Source organism: Poecilia formosa, unplaced genomic scaffold, assembly GCF_000485575.1.
Source record: "Poecilia formosa unplaced genomic scaffold, Poecilia_formosa-5.1.2 Scaffold544, whole genome shotgun sequence".
NCBI lineage: Eukaryota > Metazoa > Chordata > Actinopteri > Cyprinodontiformes > Poeciliidae > Poecilia > Poecilia formosa.
This window is the reverse complement of record NW_006800483.1, coordinates 44531-69307: the sequence shown is the minus strand read 5'-3', so window position 1 is coordinate 69307 and position 24777 is coordinate 44531. Positions and strand designations below refer to the sequence as shown.

Sequence of the window (24777 nt, the reverse complement as noted above, 5' to 3'; positions counted from 1 at the left end):
CTCCGTCCACAATGGCAACATCAACTTCATGGACTGTGGAGAACTTCACTGGAGGCTCGACATGTCGGATAACACTCCAGACTCATGCTTTACCTTCTAGATAATAATGCTAACGTGCTACATCAACACAGAGTTTAGCAGAAGCTAATGCTCTATATCAACACAGAGTTTAGCAGAAGCTAATGCTAATGTGCTATATCAACACAGAGTTTAGCAGAAGTTAACACTCTATATCAACACAAAGTTTAGCAGAAGCTAATGCTAACTTGCTTTATCAACCCAGTTTAGCTTAAGCTAATGCTAACGTGCTATATCAACACAGAGTTTAGCAGAAGCTAATGCTAACTTGCTTTATCAACCCAGTTTAGCTGAAGCTAATGCTAATGCTCTATATCAAACACAGAGTTTAGCAGAAGCTAATGCTAATGTGCTATATCAACACAGAGTTTAGCAGAAACTTATGCTAAACTGCTAAATTCAACCATGTTGATACCAAGTGGCAATGATAATGCTAAACATTAGCTAAAACGCTAAGCAAATTAGCATATTAGCAGAGGTGTGGCCACCAGAGTTCAGCAATGTTCTGGAGATGTTATGAAGACAAATAAAGTGCTTATGATCCGGGACCGGACCGGACCGGACCAGGCAGACAAAGCAACCATGAGAAAGACCAGAGGAAGTCTTCATCACCGGCAAAGAATTAAGAGACTGCTCAAAGTTTCTCCGTATACGGTGTTCCCCACGCCCAGGTTTCTTCTGGTTAGCAGAAGATGAGTAAATGCAGAGAGAAGTTTTCTTCTCCAGCCCGTCGCTATGTGGAAAAGTAATCACACCCCTAGATAAATCCTGAATCCGACGGGATTAACCGTCAATCAATCATAAACCTGACTGGTTCCTGCTGGAAAACCCTCCAGTGTGTCTGAATTAAATCAATTCAGTGAAGCAGGTGGGATCAAAGTTCACCCTCAGTAGTGCTGCAGCAGCAGGAGGAACAACCAGGCGTCAGGTTGGCATGAATACTTTCTCACAGTAACTAAATCACTGCAGCTTCTGCTTAGGTTTTAAATGTCATTTGTAATCTAAATCTTTAAATAATTAGATAAATATGGAAGAACGAAGCCGGAATATAATAAAAACCAGAAATATGTCATCATTTCAGTCCAGTCAGATCAGGTGATTTAACATGCAGGACAGTTCAGTTTATTGTTCCAGCTGATGGTTTTTCTACCTGAGGAATCCAAGCATATGGCGACAGTGGAGAGGAAAATCGGAGGAAATGTTCCAGTATAACTTCCTATAATGAATATAAAGTCTTATATTTTAATAACTTGTGAACTTATAGTTTACTCAACACAGCATAGTTTTAACTATTATTAAATGTTAAATGGCTTTCCATAAAGTATTAAAACATTGACCTGCTGCCTGACGTAGAGCTGCAGTGGCTAGATGAGCAGCTTTCTGCTGGTGGGACAGACGTGAAGCATGTAGAGATGTTTAAGCTGTGACCGGATGATGAAGACATATCATCATCATCATCATCACGAACTGTTGATGCTTCCTGAACATGAAGGACAGTTTTTCACGACTCAGCTGGAAGTGATGTTTGCTGTCTGGAGAAATGTTGTGAAGATGTTTTTACCTTCATATTTAAAAACATCTTGACGCTCTGATGTAGAATTGGACCTGAAGCAACACCAGTTTCTTCACTCAGGATTGTACAGTTGAACATGTTCTGTGTTCATTTCTGGCTTCTGTAGCAACAAATCTGTAAAGCTAAAATGTTTCTGACAGATGTTGTTAAAAGCTTCATTAAATCTATGATTAACTGTTTTTGGTTTTATGTTTTTAAAGAAATTGATCATTTTTCTCATATTTCAGACATGGAGCCCAGAGACAGATGGTGAAGAGGCAACGATTATAAAACTAATGAATATTTATAAAAATCTAATTCATTTCAGGAAATTAATCAGATTTTAATCTCCAAAATAAGCAACATTTTTAATTAAAACAGCATTTATTATTAAATAAATAGACACAAGAGCTCAGTGATGAAGATATTTAGTTTATAATCCGTTAAAATCATCTTTCCAGAGTTTCGGGAGGTTCAGATCCTTCACATGGAGCTTCTTTAGACATGTGGATGCTAACATTAGTATTAGCAACATGTTAGCATTGAGATGCTACTTTAGTCTAGCATAGCTTCCGATAGGCTAGCTCCTTTTAGCACAAATTGAACACATAACAATGTTTTCCAGCGTCTGATCAGACGCATAGAAGTAGAAATAAACCGAGAAAAGCAGCTTCATTGCTTCTGTTGGCGGATGTAGCTGTGCGTCAGATTTACGGCTGGACTAGAAACACAGAATACAAAGGTTCCGCCTTGGAACTGTAAAAAAAAAAAGTTATTAATTGCATTACAATTTTGAACCTATTCAAAATAAAAGTTTTTTTTTGTTCTCTATTGTTGTTGTTAGTGGATGCCAGTTGTGTGTCAGATTTACAGGTGTACCAGAAACCAGCAAATACAAAGGTTCCCACCGGAACCTTCATATGTAAAAACAACAAAACATATGAAACTCTATTTATTAATAGTTATTCAGTGATGTCTGTCATCAATCCCTCGGCTCAGCTCCAAGTGTGCTGGAGAATGGATGCTGGATGTTTCGGTGTTTGCTGCAGCATTAGCTGTATTAATTATTATTAATAATAACTAATAATCATCTCTGCACCGACAGAACGGTCCAGTTTCCTCAGACAAAACAGAAATTCACTTTAATAATATTTTAGTCTAATTGATCGGACACAGACTGATGCAGCTGATGCTGCACACTGCCAGTTAGCTGGCTGAAAGAAAGATGCTGCACTTCTTCCTCACAAACAAACAAAATGATGTTTGGTGATAAATCAGTGAAATGTAATATTCTAGACCAGTGGTTTTTAACCTGGGTTCGGTTGAACCCCAGGGGTTCGGTGAGTCGGTCTCAGGGGTTTGTGATGACGCCCCGCTTTGCTGCAGAGGATCACGTTACATTGCTGAGCCAATCAGAGCTGCGGAGGAGCACTGATTGGAGGAGCACTGATTGGAGGAGCTCCTCTCAGCAGGGATTTGAACTTGTGTCTTTAATTACTTCAGCAAAACTCACCGTTTTTACCAAATTCTGTAGCTTTCGGTGTACTTCTAAATCTGCTCCTTAGTCGCATCTTTTCGGGCCTGCTACTGCCTCTAGTGGCGTGGGGGTGGTAACACAACTAATATAATTACATTAATAAATCAGAATACTGCCAAGTCTTTGTTATTTATTATTAATTTTACATTCTATTAAGAATGTAGAGCTAATTAAATGATCTAAATAAGACCTTAAAGTGGTTCCAGTTTCTCTCGATGGCCAACCTGTTGAAACTGTGGCAGATTTGGGTCGTTCCTGGACAGTCAGCTCAACTTTGCTGAAAACACCGACTGTATTTTGAAGAACTGTTCTCAGAGACTCTACCTTTTAAGAAGACTTAGTGATCATGGGGTGACCCAACTAGGCTCTAGTTGGGTCACCCTTATGTCCTGAATTTGGGGGACAAATCATATTTTATTCATCACTACAGAAGGGTTCAGTGAATGCGCATATGAAACTGGTGGGTTCGGTACCTCAAAAAAGGTTAAGAACCACTGTTATAGAGGATACAAATTATAAATTAATTTATTCTCTATTTCAGCTCATGCTAATGTATCAGAAATGATGCAGATATTTTATTAATTTTATAGATATTAACATAATGATAATTGTTGTTTTGCAGCTGGAATTTTTTGAATTAGGTGAAATTGTATCATTTTTACTGATCAAACCATGATAATGTTATATTGGTGAAACACTGAAAATATATTTAGTAAGTTTAATAATCAGAATCTGATGTTTGGAGTTTTCACAGATTAAAGGATTCATTAGATGATTTTCTTTCCAGCAGCTGATGAAAATGTGAACATTTCATGTTCCCTGATCCATCAGAGAAACTCTGAACTCAGCACTAATTGTTCCTCCTTTTCTTTTCTCTTTAGTGAAAATGAAACAAGTTTTGGATTAAAATGTTGAGTTTTGTTGCTTTGAATATCACGTTTCAGTTGCTTTGCCTCGGTTTTAATGCATGTTTTTGTGACAGAAATGGAAAATTTCTGGAATATTTATTTTATTTATGTGAAGCAGAAAGATTGAAAAGTGTTCAGAAACAACAAACATTTTTTTATCTGCGTAGTTTTCAGTTAGAGCTCTGTTAGACACGCGCAGCTTCAAGGTTTGACTGATTTTCCTCCTGCTGAGCACGAGGCCGTCTGGGTTTCAGTCGCTGTTTTCTCTCCTAACAGCAAACGACCCAGCAGGTCAAAGCGACGACGGCGAAACTCCAGCTGCAGCCTGAAAACACGTTAGCATCAGAGCTCCTGCCTGTCACTGTTCCTCATGCGAAGGTGGATATTGATGCAGTAAACTGATGATATTAATAAAACGTTGTTCAGTTTGCTCAGCATGAACATACCTGGCCGGTTCCCTCCACCTGCTGGTGCCGACGTAACGGACTCTACAGGAAAAACGATTCATCAATGAGCCTTCAGATTAAAATGGTTGAAATAAACTTCAACACATTTTTCTAACTTTCTGCAGGAGAGAGCTGCGCTACAGTGACAACATGCCATGTTTCCTTCTCTAATACTGACATGTCAGTATTACAGTGCCTCCAGGATTTCATTAATGTAATTTTTTGGTCATTTAAATCACTGATTTTGCGCACAATGTTAAAAATATTTGCAGGAAATGTTGATATTTCTTCTTATGTTAGATGTAAATGTGACTTTTTGTTACTCGCCACATCGATCAGACATCAAGTCAGGCTGAGGCAGCAGAGTAGGAGAAGAAATACTGCCACCTGTAGGTGGGAGTTGGCATCACTTAACCCAGACGCCTTTCAATACACATACAGGTTAGCACAAAAAATGAATCTGATGAGTTGGTGTGAAACCTCTGCAGGGACTGGTTCTATTGTTTTAGACACATTTTTAACTTCCTGCCGGAGCCAGCTGCTCTGCATGCTAACATGGCGGATGGCGGCTACATGCTAACATGGTGGATGGAGGCTACCTTCCATCCAGGCCACGTGGATGCTGAAGTCCTGCGACTCGTGCGGTTTTGCCACGGAGCAGACGTGGGCCCCCAGGTCCCGGTTCTGGGCCCGCTGGATGGACAGCTGGATGCTGCCGGGTCGGTACCGCATGGCGTAGCCGGCGCTGCAGTTCTGGTACTTCCTGTGCTTGATGTAGTGACACAGCAGCTTCCTGCGGGGGCTCGTCCAGCGCACCGTCAGCCGCTCCAGGTTCTGCCCGTCCTCGAAGCCATACGGGCAAGGCAGCAAGAGCCGCTGACCGGGGCGGCAGAACAGCTGGACCGCACCGCCTGAAGGACCAGAACCAGAACCCATCAGAACCAGAACCCTTCAGTAACAGCTTTAGACAAAATCTGAATTCACAGTAAACATGTTTAAAATCTTTTATAATTTGGGACAAATGTGTGAAACGCAAATAAAATACAGAATAAAAGTGTCTGCAGCTCTCTGGAGCCCCCTGGTGGCTCTGAGTAAACCTGCAGCCTTTGACGAAGTTCTGGTTCCGTTCTGGGATTTAAAGTTCACTTAAACTGGGATTCCAGTTGAAACAATCCCACAGCATGATGCTGCCACCACCATGCTGACCAGCGGCATGCCTGGCTGGTTGATGCAGACATTTAGTCAACATTATTTACAGATAAATTACGCATTCTTAAGAAATATTATGTACAAAAAATAAATTTCATTTCCGAAAGTTTTTTCAGAAATGTTGATCTACTTTTTTGTAAATGTTACTGAACATAAACAATCAACCCAGGAAACTTTTTAAATTAAATTTAAATTTACACCTCTGTCTCTCGAACTTTTCATCAAATTTAATTTAACTATTGAACAGTTAAAAGAAAAAAAAATAAACACACCAAAAGTTTTAGACCATTTTAATGGCTGCAGTTGTTTTCAGGTGGACAACTTCAGCCTCAAAAAGTTTGTACACCCCGCAGGGTTGTTAGTTTCTAAGCATCTGGATATTTGTCTCGTCTGTCCATCAAGACTTTCTCCAGAAACCCAGAACCCAGCCGGACGTGAAGCAAATGGGCTTCCTGTCGGTTCTGGTAAGACCTGCTCTCCTGTTGGTTCAGCTCTGACACCTTAAGGTCTAAATCAGCTCATAAAGCTCTGAATGGATCCTCTCTCCAGAGGAGGTCCGGTCTGGTTCTGGTTCTTTTGAACCCCAGAAACTTCCAGGCTGTTTCTTGTCAGGTGGAAGAACTCACCTTCTCCAGCCAGGCGGGACAGAATCAGTCCGAGGTACATCGTCTGCTCCACAGCCGTCGACCACATCTGGTTCTGGTTCTGGTTCTGGTTCTGGGTCTGGTTCTGGTCGACCCGCCGGGTTAAAGTATTCACACCCCGCCTGGGAACCAGAAGGAGTCCAAACAGAGTTTCTACTTTTGCTTTCCAGCGGTGTCGCTTTCCAAGCCTCCAGTTGCAATCTGAGTCTACTGAGGAAGAGGAGGGTCAGCCTTCATCCCTGCTATCTGAGCAGAACAGAACCCCGGTTCTGGCCCGGTAGGGAGCTGAGATGAGCCTCAGTCAGGCGGGGTGCATCCCGCTGTGGTCTGTGACTGGGCAGGTGATGGAAAATGTTTCAATTTCTGTTCTGGTTCTGGAGACCTTCATCACCGTCATCGTCATCATCAGCTGTACATACTTCCAGATATTTAAAGGGCCGGTATCATGTGTTTTACATTTTACAGCATATCAACTCTATTACCTTATAAATAGTTCTAAAAATGCTTTTTAAAAGAAATTAAATATGACTTCCTGATTTAACTCCTTAAATTTGGGTCTCTGTCTCTTTAAGAGGCTGCTGCTCTTCCTGAAGCTCCGCCTCCAGGAAAGAGCTGAGAGGGGGAGGGGCTAGGTCCACCCAGGCGTTCAGCAGCTGAATGGTTGCCATGGAGATTAAAATAATTCTCAATTCCTGACTGGAATCAAAGCAACACAGCAGGTTTGTTTCTGATTAAACTTTATCCACCTCTTTCCGAGGCCCCATGAGGCTTTGCGTGATTTATGGGCGTGACTTCTGCCGCTAACCGGAACCACCACTTGTTTACATGTTAGCAACTTGCTAACCGGCTTTCCACAGAGGATTTAGGCTATAAAATATGTGGGAACTCCAGCTATCACAGCTTACATGTGGCAATATTGTTTTACCGCTACCTACAGCTAATGCGACTTGAAGAAATAGCCGCAAATAATCCGCCCTAGCATAGCTAGCTACTTCACTAACTCCTTTGCTTCGGATGCAGATGCGGGTTTTGAAATGAGCACATGTAACATAGTTAAAATGGTTCCGGTTAAATCCTGCTAAAATGCACCATCTGCTGGTGAAAAGTTTTACTGCATTCACCTTAGATAGAGCGAGGTATTATGGGTAATCCTCAGAGCCATGAGGATCACCGACGAGGAGCTTGTTTTATCCCAGACACTGACCTCACCTCCATGCCCATTGTGTGAAATGCAGATGGAGAATTAAAGAAACAGCTGATGCCAACTTGAGCAACTCCTTGTCGTTCATCACCACACCAAGAGAAACCACCAGAACCCAAAGCATGTTGGGTTCTCTGTTCAAGTTTAGAAGTTTTAGCCAAATTATTTTTGTTTCCTTATCTGTCGGTAGGAGATGAAAACTACCGCCTTTGTTTTGGGAGCACATTCAAGACACACCTGCTGCTGCCACAAACTAAACTTGGTCTGATTATTAAAGTACAGCCAGTTACCAGAGCTCCGATAGGGCAGACACTTTCCAGCGGCAGGTTGGTCTCTATGACAGGTTAATGTGTGATTCGGTTCGGTTCTGGTCCAGTGGGGAGATTCTCCATATTACGGTCCGTAGCGCAGCAGCTGCGGTCATTTATCCGCTGGAGAACCTCGAGGTTCTGGTTGTGATGGAGTAAATAAAGCAGATATTTTATGTTGTCTTATAAAAATGTTCCAGGCCAAATCATAATGATAAAGACTCAGATCATGAACTTTATTATTTTTAAATACAAACGAAAAATAAGATTCACATCACACCGAGCTGATATTGTGTAGTTCTGGTGTTTTACACCGTCAGCGCTAACAGCAGCTCAGACTCTGACCAGCTTCTCTGCTTTTCTTTATTCCTGTCAGAGAAACGAGCTGCTAGCAGCGATGCTAATTCATTCCGGTACAAAACTTACCGATCTTGTTCCTGTCGCTCCTCTGATTAAACTCCTAATTACGATCCTCTGCACTGAGCAGCTCTCTGACAGCAGACGGTGTCCGTGAACAAGTTTAACTAAACATTGTATTAAAACTAGGGTTGCCACCTTTCATAAATTAAAATTAAAATGAGGGACCAGTCCCTGTTTGTGTGAAGGGGGGTCTGTGTTACCCAGAAAGCAGTTGGGCACAATATCGCAACACCAACACCGTGAGTCAAACAATGACTGGGGCAGCCTAAAGTACTCGGCATCTACACATAGAATACGGAACAAATCGCGTTCTGTATCGGTTCAATACATATGGGACGCCTGGCAACCCTAATTATAACCGAAAAGAGAGATATAATTTAATTAATTTAGATTAGCAAAAGACCCCTACAAATTACAATGAATTAATGCTACTTCCGGTGGGCGCCGAACCCATAATTGTTTCCCCAGTGATCCTCCCAGGGAAAAGGTGGATAACAAAAGATGAAAAGGTTTATTTTACAGGTTACTGGCCCTTTAAATGACCAGGTTTCACTGCATCATGGAAAACATGTTGAGGAAACAATCATTCTGTTCTTTTCTTTCTGTTTTTCTCTCCTCCAGGCCTGTTCTCTGTGTATTTAATAAAGTTTGAACTGAATTGAATCAATCAGTGAAGTTTTATTTACATTACACTTTTTGTTTACTTCCTGTTTCAGGAAAACAAACTTCCACAGTCTGGAAAATCTGACGTTTGATTTATACATTTTATTTTTAGTTTCTTACAGTCAAGCTGTGAGTTAGAGATGACTGTTGGTGTGACGCTGCCACCTACTGGGCAGCCTGGGTAACGTCAGAGAGACACAGATAAGTCGTCCTGTCTAATGTAGAAAGTGGTGGCATGGTGCTATGGGCTCCGTTCTAAAAAAATAAAATAAAAAGGAATCACCATGGCAACCCGTGGCTCATTTTCTGAACCTCTTTTTGCATATACTTAGATATTCTTAGCCATTTTCTGTCATTTTTAAACTAAGCTAAAGTTTTATGGTATTTTTGATATTTTTTAAAAGAAATAAACAGATTTCATAAAAGCAGAAATATGAATTTATTGAACATTAATCACTGAAACATTACGGAAGAAATTACCTGATCACAGATCACTAACTCAAACATGAATCACTTGTTTACTCAAAGCAACACAGTCATTTATTTACAAACTGGTAGAAATAGAGACAATCTGCCTCCCGCCGCTAGGGGCGCCGCTTCCCGCCCGATGGATGCACAGAAACTGTGAAGCAAAAACTGAAACTATGAGTTTATGATGGATTTCAGTCAAAACTCTGATAAATACGTTTCTGTTCTCTGTTCCGGTGAGATATTAATACATCCAGGATGCAGTTTGTAAAGTTACACATCCAAAAACTAACAGCAGTAATTTGGGTCATAAAAGAAAAAATTGAAATTTATTTCTTATTTTCAACATGTTATTCAATACTTTATGAATGTTTCAGTTTCATGCTAATTATTTAGTTTTGAGCTAAATATTTAGTTTCAAACGCAACATTCAGATTGAAGCTAAAAGTTCAGTTTAGTTTCAAACTAAATGTTTAGTAAATATTTAGCTTGTAAACTAAACATGTTGCTTGCTAAATAAAAACAGATGTCACAGTTTCAAAATAAATATTTAGTTAGGAAGCTAAGCGATCATTTAGAAGCAAGCCTCAAACTAAATATTAAATTTTAAACTGTAACCTTTATGAATAAATTAAAAGATGGTGAAATTATGACTTTGGAAAAAGAACTCACTGTTTTCTCTCAAGGCAGATTAAAAAACCAAATTATTGCTGTTAGCCTCCAAACCTGAGCTAAATCAGACTCATTTAGCCAACTTTGAGACCAAAAGCAGAAAAACATTCAGACGACCTCGCTGACCTTCCTCAAAGGTCAGAGAGGTCAAACGAGGGAACAGATCTGAGTTTCTGCACCGACCACAGAAAAACCTTCGAATCAAACATCCAGAGAAACGCTGATCACAAAACCAACACAAAAACCAAACCGAGGAGGAAGAGAAGGAGGAGCATGAAGAGGAGAAGGAGGAGGAGAAGAAGGAGGAGGAAGAGGAGAAGGAGGAGGAGAAGGAGGAGGAGGAAGAGGAGNGTCGGCCCTACTGTGAACCCGTTCCATTCCGTGCCGGACCCTGTAGTGCAAAAAGGTCTTAATAGAACCAGAGTGAAGTTCTGGTAAAGTTTCAGAGTTCTGATCTGTAACCTCTGGTAAAGTTCTGACCCGGTTTCAGTAACGGAGTTCTCCAAGAAGACGGGCGACTACCCCAGCCTGTCCGCCACTGACATCAAGGTTCTGGCTCTGACCTACCAGCTGCAGCTGGAGCACGTCGGGTCGCAGAACCTCAAGGCGGAACCAGACCTGAAGGTACCGGCCCAGTTCCCCTTAGAACTGGTAAAACCCGTTCAGATCTCTGACCCGTTCTTCTGTTCCAGGTGACCATCCAGAGCACACAGCGCCACCCAGAGGCTCCGGTCCACATCGCAGGCTTCCACCTTCCCTCCAGGGTACGGACCAAGGCCGGTTCTGGTTCTGGTCCTGGTTCTGGAAATCTGAGTTTTACTTCTGTCTCTTCAGAGAACCGTGGACGTTTCGAATGCCGGACACACTCAGTCGGAACCATCCACTCGGACGGACCTGGACCAGTTCAACAGCTTCCAGTTCTGGAGGCAGCCGCTGCCGAGCCTCCAGGGAGAAATGCTGGACCTGCTGGTTGGTGGCGGTTTTGCAGACAGATCCGCTGTATCTATGGTGCTAACCGGTTCTGGTTCTGTTCCGTCAGGGTCCGACCGGGCCGGTCCAACAGCCAGACATCCCGGCGTCCTCAGAGACAGATGAAGACTTCAGCAGCTTCCGGTTCTGGAGAGACCCGGTTCCCAGCGTGGACCAGGACCTGCTGGACCTCCTGGTGAGTCTTCATCAGCAACCCGGTTCTGCTGGGCCCGATTCCTCCGGGAAGCAGCCACTGACCTGTTAGTTTACAGGATGTGGGCGGAGCCTCATCCCAGGTGGAGGAGAGGGGGGCGGGGCCTGGGCTGGCAGACAACCAATCAGACGATGAGGATGATGATGGCTGGATCACTCCCAGCAACATCAGGCAGGTGAAGATGGAGTCGTCTGATTGGACGGAGCCGGCTGATGTCAGAGTGGGGTGCCTGACCACCGACTTCGCCATGCAGGTGAGTTTCTGTCGGTTCTGCTCGGTTGGTTCTGCTCGGTCCGCCCTCTGACCCATCTCTGTCTCCAGAACGTTCTGATCCAGATGGGCCTCCATGTTCTGTCCGTCGGCGGCCTGGTGATCCGCCGCGCCCGCAGCTACATCCTGCGGTGCCACGCCTGCTTCAGGTAAGTCGTTGCAGAACCGCCTGCGGGCCGGGTGTGTGCCCGCCTGACCCGGTTCGGTTTCCGGTTTGGTTTCCAGGACAACCAGCAACATGAGCAAAGCGTTCTGCCCTCACTGCGGCAACCAGACCCTGAAGAAGCTGGCGGTTACCGTTGGCGACGACGGCAGCATCCAGATGCACTTCTCCAAGAACCCCAAGGTCATGAACCCCCGAGGAACCAGGGTGAGACGCTTTGACCTTTAACCCCTGTAGAACCTCCAGGTGGGTCAAACTCCACCTGCTGGTTCTGCTGTTCTCAGAACCGGCTTGGGCCCTAAGGCTGCCAGGCAACGTTCCTGCTGGATGGAAGGGCTAAAGGTTAAATTAGGAGTGCAGTTGAAGCTGTTAAACTAGTTGGGCCAGAACCAGAACCACAGAGGCCTAAACAGAGCCATCTAGACCAGTACCCACAGTTCTGCCAGCTGATTCAAACCAGTGGTTCTGGTTCTAAGGTCTGGAAGACTGAGCCAGCTGGTTGGGAACGTTGGACACTTCCTGTGGGAGTGTTGTTCCTTCAGGAGGTCCAGATGTGGTTCCACAGCTGGTTCTGGTAGAACTTTCCTCAGACAGGAAGCAGCCTGCTAACCCTGATTGTGCGTCCTGTCCGCAGCACTCGCTGCCGCTGCCTCGCGGCGGGAAGCACGCCGCCAACCCCCACCTGGTGGAGGACCAGCGCTTCCCGCAGCAGCGTCTCTCCAGGAAGGCCCGGCAGAAGACGGACGTGTTCGACCCAGACTACGTGGCCGGAGCGTCGCCGTTCTGCCAGAATGACATCTACAGCCGCGCCGCCAACCTGCAGATCCGTGACGGGCAGAGCGGCGCCGGCCGCAGGCGAGCCAACCCTAACGCCGCCCGCAGGAAGTTCCTCAAGAAGAAGTGATGGAACCAGGTCCGCTCGGTTCTGGACTTTGGTTTCAGATCATGAAATTAATTTTTCACTTTGCGTTCTGCTCATATTTTCAAAACTCTGAACTAAACTTGAACATCTGGGTTCACTTGTCGGACTTTTCTAGAACCCGTTTCAGTTCTTGGATCAGAACCTCCCTGGCTAAATAAATGCTTTGTTATTTTTATTATTATTACTATTAAATCTAGTTTGAAGCTTCTGTGTAGTTCTGCTGTTTGGCCACCAGGTGGCAGTGTTTGTAAAACACAACAAGATTAAAACTGATGTTTTAATGAACAGAAGAAAACTGCTGACCCAGAAAGTTCGGTTCTGACGGTCTGGTACAGCTGCACGTCTTCAAGATCCCATCACCCACAATGATTCTGCAAGTCCATCAGAACCCTGCTGAGGTTCTGGTTCTGGCCCGTCACTCTGTGTCAGTCCCCAGTTCTGCTGCGGTCTCTGTGCGGCCCGGCTGAGAAGGTTCCGGTTCTGGTTCCGGCTGCGTGAGCGAGCCCTGCTCTGCCAGGATGTTGGCCTCTGGCAGCAGCAGTTCTGGTTCTGGTTCTGGTTCCTTCTGAGGGAGAATGAAGTCCAGAGGCTGCAGGATGGCAGAGACGTCGATGCGGCCCAGACCGCCGTACCTGTGCAGCTGAGACGCAGGAACACCTGGAGAGAGAGGGAGACACCTGGATCAGAACCCACAACACTTCCTCCAGGTTCTCACTGCAAACAGTGATGCTGCAGGCCACTCGCTCACCCAGAACCAGCGCCAACTGGGCCGGAGGGAACAGAACCTGCAGGCAGCGGGTAAGGAAGGGCAAAAGGTCATCAGCAAACGACGAGCAGAACTGGACAAACAAATCCTCCTCTCTGCTGCTGAAGGCCGACTGCTCAGCCCGGTGGAATGCCACAATGATACGCGTCACCTGCAGGGGGAGATGGGTCAGAACCAGGACCCAACAGAACCAAAGCAAACAGACAGTGGCTGATTGAATGCTTTTATCTTTAAACTAATCAAAATGCAGACTGGGACGGCGCAGAAACCAAGTTTCATTCAGCAGCAGAGGAAAATCAAAAAGTGACAAAATGTATGGAGCACCCATCCTGCCAAAACTGGCAGTAAAAATAGAAATCAATAAATGGCTTTTTAAGTTGATGTGAAAATATGGCATCCAAAAAGATGAAAGAACTTTGATTATCCAGTGAGAAACCATTAATCATTTTATCTAATTTTGATTTTGGAAGGGGCGTAGCTTATTCTGTGAAGGGGGCACACAATAAGCCACCTTCACACTCACCGTCCTCAGGACATCCTCCAGGCTGCGGCTGACGTCTTGGGCCGCCCCCAGGGGGCAGCAGAGCCGCAGGTCATTGAAGGCGCTCAGGATGTGGTTGAGGAAGCAGGCCAGCGGCGGGAAGTCCAGCAGGGTGGTGGGGGGCTGCAGGGTACCAGGCTGTATGCCGGGGGCCGCAGGGGCCAGGGCGCCCCCCAGCGCCACTGGCAGGGCCACCAGCGTGTAGCGGTTCATGTCCTCCTGGAAGCGGCCCGCCGCTTCCTGCAGCGCCGCCTGGAAGGCCTCCAACGCCACCTGCTGGAAGAGCGGCGCCAGCTGGCCCCGGAAGTCGGCCCCCACCCTGCTGAACGACAGGCCGAAGTACATGCACTGGCCCAGCAGCGAGTCCAGCCGGGGCCCCACCCCGCGCCGCAGGTCCTTCTCCAGCGTCATCAGGAACTCCGCCACCCTCTGCGCCACCCAGCCGTGGAAGATGGCTGCCTCGCCCTGGGCGCCCGGGGGCCCCACGGGGGCCGCCAGTGGGTCGTCGTCAGAGAAGATGGCGCGGTACTGCGTGATGATGTCGAACAGGTGGACCCGGCACGCCTCCACCGTCTTGGTGATGTGAATATAAGGATCGTCATCGGGGACGGCGTCCAGCACGGAGCTCAGCCAGCCGCCGCGCGCCTGCAGGAACTTCACTCGGAGCTCCGCCTCCGTGAACACGTCCATCCGCCGCAGGTAGCCAATCACACGCAGGCACACGGGGAGCTGTGCGTTGGAGCGCAGCTGCTGCAGCAGCTGGTTCAGCATCAGCTGCGCCGCCTGCCGCACGTCCCGCACGATGTCCTGCGGGAGACACCGCAACATCAAACCTGCTGGAGGACACGCGTCCATCAATGATGGAGACGTGTCCCAGCAGGCCTGCCGTCCACAGCCCATTCTCACCTGGATCACAGGTAGTGCGGCGTGCTTCCTCTCCAGCCGGCGGACGTAGGCAGCCAGCTCCAGCGCCTCCTCATAGTAGCCGTTGCGGACGCAGGTGTCCATCAGCTGCGGGATCTCCAGGATCTCCAGGATCTCCGTGTGCCGGTTCAGAGTCAGGCTGTTCATCCGCCGGCTGACGGCGATCTCCTCCGCTTCCGTCATGAAGGTCCTGAGGAAACACTGGTCAGTCTGGAAGGTTCCTACTCCGGAAGCGCTGCTGCCCCTCGGATGATCTGGATGTTTCAGGTCCAGGTCATTCTGAATTCTCAAACTTTACAAATTACAGTCTGGTCTATTCCTGCGCTGCCTGGTGGATCTGATCGGCATCACCGCTACATTTACAGCTAAAAGTCAAAACGTGTCTTAGAAAGGAGGATAAATTCAGGCATTGAATGGTTCCGTCTCTGGAACTGGACCGCAGTAAACCTGGTCAATATATTTAGCGTTTTCACAGATTAAAGGTTCTACAGAACCAAGACTGGGTCTAAAGCAACAAACAGTGGATCGGCCTCCACCCGGACCGATACCGACCTGCACCTCTCTCCGAACCGGGGAAGCTTGTCCAGCAGCCGGGACACGCTGCCCTCCACCCGGCCGAAATCCCGGTAGATGTGCTCGGTGCAGTCCGCGGTTCGGATGAAGGTCTGGTAGTTGGAGAAGGCCAGCTCCCGGGTCTGCTGCAGGATCTGGTTCCGCTCTTCGGCCAGCCGCTCCGGCTCCCGGCTCAGCTTCTCCAGGCCACAGGCGCTGAGCTCGGACAGGTAGGCCGAGAAGTCCGGGTTGTCCCTCCAGCTGTCCGGGAAGCTGTCCTTGAAGACGGACACCAGGATGCTCTCATCCTCCACGTCCATGTTGCTGTAGCCGAAACCGCTGGATCCGTCCGAGTCCGAACCTCAGCTTTGCTTTCAAGCCGGAGGTGACAACCACTTCCTGTTCCTGCTTCTTCTGCTGTAACAGCTAATTAAGATGCGCTGCACCACCCCCTAGCGGACGGACTGAAAGACTTTGCCAGCTAGGTTTTTAGTATGGAGGGTCAAACGAGACAAAATTTAATGAATAAATTCAAACATTAATTCAATCATTAATGAAACCATGAAGAAAATTGTTCTTTACAGTACTGTAAAAAACAATTACAGTACAGTATGGTAAAAAAAAAAGTACAAGTACTTCATTACTGTACTTAAGTAAAATTTTCATGTATCTGTACTTAAGTACATTTAATTGTGGATACTTTCTTCTTTTACTTCACTATATTTTACAGTAAGTATCTATACTTTTTACTTCACTACATTTCTATAAAGCTGTTGCGTTACTCATTACATCCAGGTTGCATTGCGCTTTTTTGATTTGTTCATTAAAATGTAAAGTTCAGGGATTTAACGTGGTGCTGTGAAATCCAAGCAATAATGTGACTTACTAATTATGTGTATCTGTTGTTACCCATCGCCTCTCCCTTTCACTCACATACGGAGCTCCAAGATATTTGCTCAGATGATGTCAGACATCATCTGAGCGAAGATGTCTGACAGAGAAGATGTCTGTCTAATCATCAGTAACATAATTCGTTAAATAAATCATCAGATATGGTGACAGACGGTGGGAACTACATCTAGCTTTTATTGTCACTTAGAAAAGAAGCTCAAAGAAAGGTAAGGTCTTTGGAAGTGATATTAGCAAAGCTAACTGTACAGGGACAAATTGCATTTGCTATGAAAACATGTTGTTGCTCGCTGCCCTGAATTATTGTGCGGAAGTGTTGACTGACCTGTTACATATACAGGTGCTGGTCATAAAATTAGAATATTGTGATAAAGCTCATTATTTTCCATAATGTCATGATACATATTAAACTGTCATATATTTAATCAGCGAATGTAACGGGTCGTGGAAATCATTCAGCCAGACTGTATGATTGGACCATTTATTCTGGGGAGAAGATTAAAAACAAATGAATCACTTCAGCCCTAAACATGAAAATAAAAAGTGTTGATCTGTGCTGGACAGCACAGACTGGGGGACATTAAAGAAAACTGTCAATAAAACTGTCCAATTGTAACTGGATCCTTTCTGCGTTGTGCTGGTTTTATTGATCGATCAGGCTGTGACAGTTTGTCTTCAAAACTGGATGGTTTCTCGATTTATTCTGACGAGAGCAAACAGAAAACAACCGTGTTAAAGGCCGCCCACTCCAAGTCCTACACAAAACAAAAGTACATAACAAAAATTAAGTTAATAGATTTAAAAATAAACTGAATATATTTATGAAAAATAAACTGCACACACCTCTCCTGCAGGACAACATGACAAAAGGGGAGGGTCTAAGGGGTGCAAATAATTTAAAGACAATACCACAGAAGAAGAAATAAAAAGGAGGGGCTTCCAATTTTAAAGTAACAGGTTAAAACAATGACAGTTTCATAGAGGCGTTTCAGTCAGGTAAGGAACAATACAAATAACCCAAAAAAAGACATTTTGTGTAATTATAAAAAAAGATAAATACAACCAGGTTACACAACAAATCCACAATAACGGTCAGAATAGCTAAAAACTGCTACACAACACAGTAACAAACAGTAATTAACAAAATGTGCCCGAGACCATAAACGACTACAGAAAACAAACATATCGCAGCAGCAAACTGTCCCTTGTCTCACCGTCAGCAGCGCAGGACGCTGTAACAAAACAGCAAATAAAAATAACTAAATGAGATCAAATTCACAAATACTCAATAGAACATGAATTAGAAATAATAATTAATAAAGCACATTTGTAACTCTGTTACACAAATAAATAAAACACAAGAAGAGCAGCAGAGCTCATTGCTCTGTTTTGGTTGCCTGTCATGGTGGCAGATGTTACAGCGAGCGCCTGTTGCTCATAGTTGAGTGTCGTTTACCATTAGGTGTCTTAATTGCTCTGTTTAACGCAGCAGACAGCCGTGGTTTCTGACATGGACGATATGGGCAACCGCCCAGGGCGTTATCTTGTTAGGGTGGCAGGAGACCACCGCAGATTGTGGCACAGACACGGAAAAAAAGCAGAACAAAGAGTTTAAATTGATAATGATGTTGGTTAAATTTATTTCAGCTCTAAGTGTTTAAAATCTGGGTGTTTATGTGGATCTCTCAGATCAATTTAAGAAGCAGTTTTGATCATATTCCACATTTTATTGTGTCAGGTACCGCAGGGCGCCGGTCTTGGTCTCGGGGTAGGTGGTCTGCAACGCCGCTGCGCGGTCGTCCCAAGTTCGACTCCTCTTCCTCGGTGGGATGTCCTCCCCCACCTCCTTCTTTTCACACCCTTCCTGGTGGATTTATTTCAAAATAAATGCCACCAGGCAAAAAAGTGAACTTCATGCTATGATAGGACAGGAGACAGGATGTTTTCCAAGTCACTCGACACTTGTTAGGTCTGTTTAAAGTCCATTTTTTAGGGACTTGAATGTGTTTGTTTTATGTTAAATGAAACATTTCAAAGGTTTAATAATTTCTCTCACTTCATCTAATTACATTTAACTCTGCAGGTACTGATGCTAAATCTAAACCCAATAAAAACATGCTTCATCGTTGGCATTGTTCATTAAATGGTGCATTACTGATGTATTAAAATTAAATAGGTACACTGAATGGTATTGTATTAGCGATTAGGTGGTACATTCAGCCAGTACTTTTAATTTTAATACTTTGTTAGAGTATTTTCTCCACCACTGGTCACAGCATCATTAAAATTCAGTTATATCAGTGAATGTATGTCAAGTGTAATTGTACGCACGTTAAAAACGTGACACAATAACAGAATACTGGCTTCACACGGACAAAGTGAAATAAAGAGAACGTGGAAGACTTCAGCTGTGCATCCTGCTGTCTTGGGTGACGGTGGCTAGCCACCGCTGCTAACTCCTCCAGCGTCTCAGGCTGCGGGGATGTGGGCGGGGCTAATGCTGAGGCACTCCACTAGTTCAGCCTGATGTTTGGAAAATCATGGCAAACCATGGAGTGGACAACTTTCATGAACCTGTTGAACAGATTCTACAGTTAGCAGAAGATGGAACGTAGATCAGTTGGACCCGGTCCAGTCATCCAGAGCTAAAACCTGCATCCTGCTCCAACACCTGAATCCGATGAGCAGCTCACTACCAGGCCTGTTCTGAGGGGATTGATGCCTGTTGGGGTCAGGAGCTGCAGGCTGGACTTGAGCAGCTGTGATCTGGACTGCATCCTGCTGGGAGTTTTAAAGAATCAGGCTAAACTTTTAGCTCAGTTCAACAGATCAGGGTTATCCCCGCCCCTCGACTCTGATGGGCAAGTTTGACAGATAAAATTATCTTTTCATTATTTTGTCTATTACATTTTAAGTTTTACTTCATGACACATTTAATTAATGACTGAATGTAGTTATTTATTTTGGGTGTCCAAATTTGAGAACCTCTAGAACAGAGATGGATCAGAAGATGATTCATGTTTTTCACTCAGATAAAAACAGTTGAAATAAATATAATGATTTGATGCACAGACTCTAAATGTGTAAATAGGTAATAAGTAACTGAATGAAACATTCATTAGTATTTATTGACTTATAATCAGTTTGTGTTAAATTTCCTACTTTAATTACAAATAAGGAATTAACCCGACTCTAGTCAGCCAATCAGAACCGTCAGTGGCTGTTCAGGGAGGAAGAGGAAGCGATGAAGAGGATGGTCATTAAACACACCAGACTCTTCTTCTTCATGAACCTTTTATATTTGTGGTTCTGCAGGCAGGAAGTGAACAGAACAGGAAGTAGAAACAATAAATAAGACACTTGAGCTGCACTGATGCAGAACTAACGTTAAAATGTTAAAAAAGTTACTAAGCAACAGCGACGAGCTGATGTCATCAATCAGATGATATTTGGTTGAATCTCATTCATGGTCAGGTTTCATTTGTGCATCATCCTAGATGAGAATGTTTTGGACACAAAGCCCCGCCCCCTCGGTGAGGAGGAGGAGGGGTCACGGAGCCCCGCCCCCTCTGAGAGGAGGAGGAGGGGTCACGGAGCCCCGCCCCCTCTGAGAGGAGGAGGAGGGGTCACGGAGCCCCGCCCCCTCTGAGAGGAGGAGGGGTCACGAAGCCCCGCCCTTCGCACTCTGGTTTCAGTCCAGGTCTTGGACTCGACGGCAGATTTCTGTGGTGAACTCGGAGCACTTAGAGTTTCCTCCTAAGTCCTTGGTCAGCACCTGGAACAGCAGCAGCACTCGTTACCACGGCAACAGCACCAATCATTTAGCGACTGATTAACTTTAAAGAGTCTCATGTGCCACATCGATCAAATCATTATGACCAGCGGCCTCAGAACCCATCAGAACTGCCTCACCTTCTTCTCCTTGATGGTGTCGAAGCACGCCGTCTGGATCTTGGCGGCGTGTTGGTGCAGCCCCATGTGGCGCAGCATCATGACGGCGCTGAGCAGCAGGGCGGTCGGGTTGGCCAGATCCAGGCCCGCGATGTCTGGGGCGGTTCCGTGCACCTGCAGGACACACACAGGTCCGGTTCACTCTCCCTCACAGACTGGTTCTGATTCTGAAGACACAGAACCTGGCAGGCATCGCGCCCTCTGCTGGGTTCTGTTAGGACTGCGCCACGGTTCTGATCCAATCTCCTTCCTGCACAACCAACAATTGGTTGGTCCAAACGGTTTTCCACTTGGACCCGCTTCCTTTCAGGATCCAAGCAGCATCAGTGAGTGTCTGGAACCAGAACTGTGACTAAAGTAATAGTAATAACAATAATACCATATTTTCCGCACTGTAAGGCGCACCTAAAAAAGCCGACAGTGCCCCTTATATATGGACCAATATTGAGCCACAACAGGTCCAGCAACTACGGTAAGCAGCCGCCGACTTCATTTTCACCCGTAGAAGAAGCAGCGCGCAGTGCATGCTGGGATAGTTGTCAGAATGCTGGTTTGTTAATAAAGTCTGACTGACCTATCTACCTACTGACCGTCTAGATCAGTGGTTCTTAACCTTTATTGAGGTACTGAAACCCCCAGTTGCATAGGCGCATTTACCGAACCCTTCTTATTCCACCCCCACCCCCGACACAGAAGTAATTAAAGACACAAGTTCAAATCCATGCTGAGAGTGGAACTCCTTCAATCAGTGCTCCTCCGCAGCTCTGAACATGACAAGTTCATGTTCAGATCACTTGTCATGTGCACTGAACACATGACAAGTGATCCTTGCTGCAAGATCACTTGCAGCAAGGATCAGCAAGTGATGGCAAAGCGGGGCGTCATCACCACTTTACACAAGTGTGTTTTTACCTCCGCCGAACCCCTGGAGTTCGACCGAACCCAGGTTAAGAACCACTGATCTAGAATCAGGTCGTCTGCAGGTCATTTAGCGCCACGTTCTCCACCAACATGCTGTGCGCGAACGGAGAAGGGTGACCATCGTCCAGCCCCGCCCCGGCCCCAGAAGGCTCTCCTCGCCAACCGGAGTCGGACTGTTTTGTTGACATTCCCTTTAGTGCAGCTCCATCTAGTGGATGCATAACGTAACTTCAGCCTCGACAGTAGCATCTATTCTATGCGCCTTATAGCGCAGAAAATACGGTAATAATAATAATCTATCTATGAAGTGAGATCTTTAAAATCTGCTTATTAAACCCAGACCCAGTGGATCGGGGTTATTGACACTGGAACCACTAGGACAGTCTACTAGGCCGCCATCAGAACCAGGCCGCCATCAGAACCAGGCCGCCATCAGAAGTGGATGATTCTGAGGCTCTCACCGACTCAAAGATGGCGACTCCGTTGGCACCGATGTTCCCACTAGGAGTGACTCCCAGTCCTCCAATCAAACCAGCACACAGGTCACTGAAACACACAAGGTCAGAAGGTCACCTAAGGTCAGCGCTCAGATTGAAGGCCTCTGATTGGCCGACAGCGTGTGACTGACCTGAGGATGTCTCCGTACAGGTTGGGCATGACCAGGACATCGAACTGGGTCGGGTCCTGAACCATCTGGAAGAACACGGGACAGGTTAAAGGGGAGGCGTTTCCCAGATCTGGGTCAGAACCGGATCCGTTCGGACTCACATTGAGGCACACGGTGTCCAGGTACATCTCTGTGAACTTCACGTCCTTGAAGTTCTCGGCCACTTCCCGACACTTCCTGAGGAACAGCCCGTCCGACATGCGCCTGCAGAGAGACGGCAGACCCGCATCAGTCCGGCCCGGTTCTCCAGAACTGCAGAGAAGCCGACCGGGACGGCAGCCTCACATGATGTTGGCCTTGTGGACGGCCGTCACGCTGCTCCTCTGGTTGTTCCGGGCGTACTCGAAGGTGTACTCCGCAATGCGTCTGCTGGCGTCCTCCGTGATCAGCTTGATGCTCTGAACGACGCCGTCCACGATCTGGAACAACCGGACCAGAACCACATGCTCAGGTTTCTGATGGACTGGAGGAGGAACCGGCAGGAACTGAAGGCTTCCCTTCTTCAAGCATTAGCTTCTGCTAATACATAGCTACCACAAGTATTTAGCTTATATTCAGGCTTGTTACAAGTTATCACCAGCAGGGGGCAGCAGAGTCTCTGCAAGAGCATTCAGGGTGAAGAGTTCCCTGTGGTTATCTAGCATGAACATTAGCCTGCTTACAGTGAAGCATGGTGGTGGCAGAATCAGGATGTGGGGACTGGGATCAGAAAGAGAGATGGGTCTAAAAGGAAACAGAACCTGACCAGAACCGGGCAAGAGGTTGGAAAGAAATCCAAGATGAAAGCACAAAGGTCCGAGGTGGAGGAACAAGAGAACTCCTCCTTCTACTCACCACGTGTTCGATGCCGCTGTACTCGCCCTCCGTGTTCTCCCGGATGGTGACCAGGTCCACGTCTGTGTACGGCGTTCTGTAGCCCTCGATGGAGACGCAGGGACGCACGTTGGCGTAGAGGTCAAAGGTCTTCCTGAGCAGCAGGTTCATGGATGGATGACCGGCGGCGATGGGGGTCTTCAGAGGACCTGGACGAGTAGAGGCCAGATTGGTGAGCAACACAGCAACAGGAGCAACAGGAGCAACAGAGCAACAGGAGGAACAGAGCAACAGGAGCAACACAGCAACAGGAGCAACAGGAGGAACACAGCAGCAGGAGGAACAGAGCAACAGGAGCAACAGAGCAACAGGAGCAACAGAGCAACAGGAGCAACAGAGCAACAGGAGCAACAGGAGCAACAGAGCAACAGGAGCAACACAGCAACAGGAGCAACACAGCAACAGGAGCAACTTCGCTGCAGCATCATTTGCGGAATCGTTACCGTCCGCTGCAGCGTCAGCCGTATCGTTGGCGGCAGAATCAGCATTAGCTGCAGTGCTCTAGCAGTCGCACCACTTTTTTCAGTGAGGAGTAATCCAACACGTTGCTATTTCAAATCCAGTAGTCAAACTTTAGGTACTTATCCAAACCACTGGTACTATTTTCTTTTGTAATTCAGTTTTATTTCCTCTGTGCTTCTTGAGAGTGACCGCCATTTCTATGCGACAGTATCAGTAGCAACAGAAACAAACAATGGAGGGAGATATGCATTTTGTTGGTGAAAAAACAGGAACTATTTTGAGTTTCTGTCGCCAAATCTGATTATTATAAGCGGCTTTGGGCTTGTTTTATTTCTAAAGTTGCTTGCAAATTTAATGAGTCACTGGCTGAGCTTTTTTGGGCTCCTTTCTGAACATGAAGTTACTCATTTGGGCTTGGAAATAAGCAGAGACTCATAATAAATCCCAGAATTAGTCTGAGATCCAGTTACTTTTAGTCAGACTCTCCTTGTCCATCATTTCCCGGATGATCCGTCCCGCTTCTCTTTGTTAATGTTAATATTTTACCTCTGAATGACGTCGAGCTTCGTGTTGCGCTCCAGAAAACTGGAAACATCGAGACTAATATGAACGGCATAAAAAACGTGAAAACAGCCACGAATGAGCGAGTTTGTAAAGTTGTGCAACTAAACGCCATTATAAGAATTAATATTAAGATAAGTGTCACAAATCTGTGCAGCAGGAGGAGCTCTGTGCGCTGCGCTCCGACACAGGGCCGTAACACAGAACCTGGAGGGTGGGGGCAGGGGGAGGGGGCTCTAAAATCATATTTATAGTTTTCCTGACAATAAAAACACACAAAAACATGTACAAATTACTAAAGTTTTTCTTTTTGGTCTGTTGTAACCATTAAACAATCTCCCCTTCAGTTTAACCATATAAGTGGAGACACATTGTTGATGTTATAATAAAATAACTTGTAATTAAGTATTGACAAAGATCAATGCAATTTTCACAGGTGGAGCGTTGTTGTTATCAGTTGCTGAAAGTAACTAAAAAAGTTACTTTTAATGTAACTTACTTTCCAAACCAGGTAATCAGTAATCTGATTAAAGTTACTTATACATATGCCATCGTTAGTGCATCATTAGCAGCATTAGAGGCAGTGTTAGCAGCAGTGTTAGCAGCATTATTAGTAGCAGTGTTAGCAGGATTGTTAGAGGCAGTGTTAGCAGCAGCATTAGCAGCATTATTAGCAGCAGCATTATTAGCAGCAGTGTAAGCAGCAGCATTAGCAGCATTATTAGTGGCAGTGCTACCAGCAGCATTAGCAGCATTATTAGCAACAGCATTAGCAGCATTATTAGCGGCAGTGTTAGCAGCAGCATTATTAGCGGCAGTGTTAGCAGCAGCGTTAGCAGCATTATTAGCGGCAGTGTTAGCAGCAGCGTTAGCAGCATTATTAGCGACAGTGTTAGCAGCATTATTAGCAGCTGCGTTAGCAGCATTATTAGCAGCAGCGTTAGCAGCATTATTAGCAGCAGCGTTAGCAGCATTATTAGCAGCAGCGTTAGCAGCATTATTAGCA

At 45.8% G+C, this 24777-nt stretch overlaps 3 protein-coding genes across 3 annotated transcripts in view; 1 reads left to right on the top strand and 2 right to left on the bottom strand.

Moving 5' to 3' along the window:
- Positions 1–9106: 9106 nt before the first annotated feature.
- Positions 9107–12852, top strand: nob1 (NIN1 (RPN12) binding protein 1 homolog). Its single transcript, XM_007540514.1, has 9 exons — positions 9107–9147; positions 10580–10730; positions 10799–10870; positions 10941–11075; positions 11146–11271; positions 11348–11542; positions 11611–11708; positions 11785–11929; positions 12357–12852. Exons 1-9 carry the CDS (start codon positions 9107–9109, stop codon positions 12624–12626), a joined length of 1233 nt encoding a protein of 410 aa, XP_007540576.1. The 3' UTR covers positions 12627–12852.
- Positions 12853–12907: 55 nt separating this feature from the next.
- On the bottom strand, positions 12908–16063 carry cog8 (component of oligomeric golgi complex 8). The gene is made up of 5 exons (XM_007540492.2): positions 15428–16063; positions 14858–15065; positions 13934–14758; positions 13393–13561; positions 12908–13301 (listed from the first exon to the last, which is right to left on the bottom strand). Exons 1-5 carry the CDS (start codon positions 15745–15747, stop codon positions 13060–13062), a joined length of 1764 nt encoding a protein of 587 aa, XP_007540554.1. The 5' UTR covers positions 15748–16063; the 3' UTR covers positions 12908–13059.
- Positions 16064–19616: 3553 nt separating this feature from the next.
- LOC103129407 (isocitrate dehydrogenase [NAD] subunit alpha, mitochondrial) overlaps positions 19617–24777 on the bottom strand; it is an 8370-nt gene continuing 3209 nt past the window's right edge. The window contains exons 5-11 of the mRNA XM_007540491.2: positions 22710–22897; positions 22161–22294; positions 21977–22079; positions 21837–21901; positions 21670–21754; positions 20249–20401; positions 19617–20111 (exon numbers count right to left, since the gene is read on the bottom strand). Coding sequence (XP_007540553.1) covers positions 20028–20111; positions 20249–20401; positions 21670–21754; positions 21837–21901; positions 21977–22079; positions 22161–22294; positions 22710–22897 — 812 coding nt within the window. The 3' untranslated portion in view covers positions 19617–20027. The remainder of the gene's footprint in view (positions 20112–20248; positions 20402–21669; positions 21755–21836; positions 21902–21976; positions 22080–22160; positions 22295–22709; positions 22898–24777) is intronic.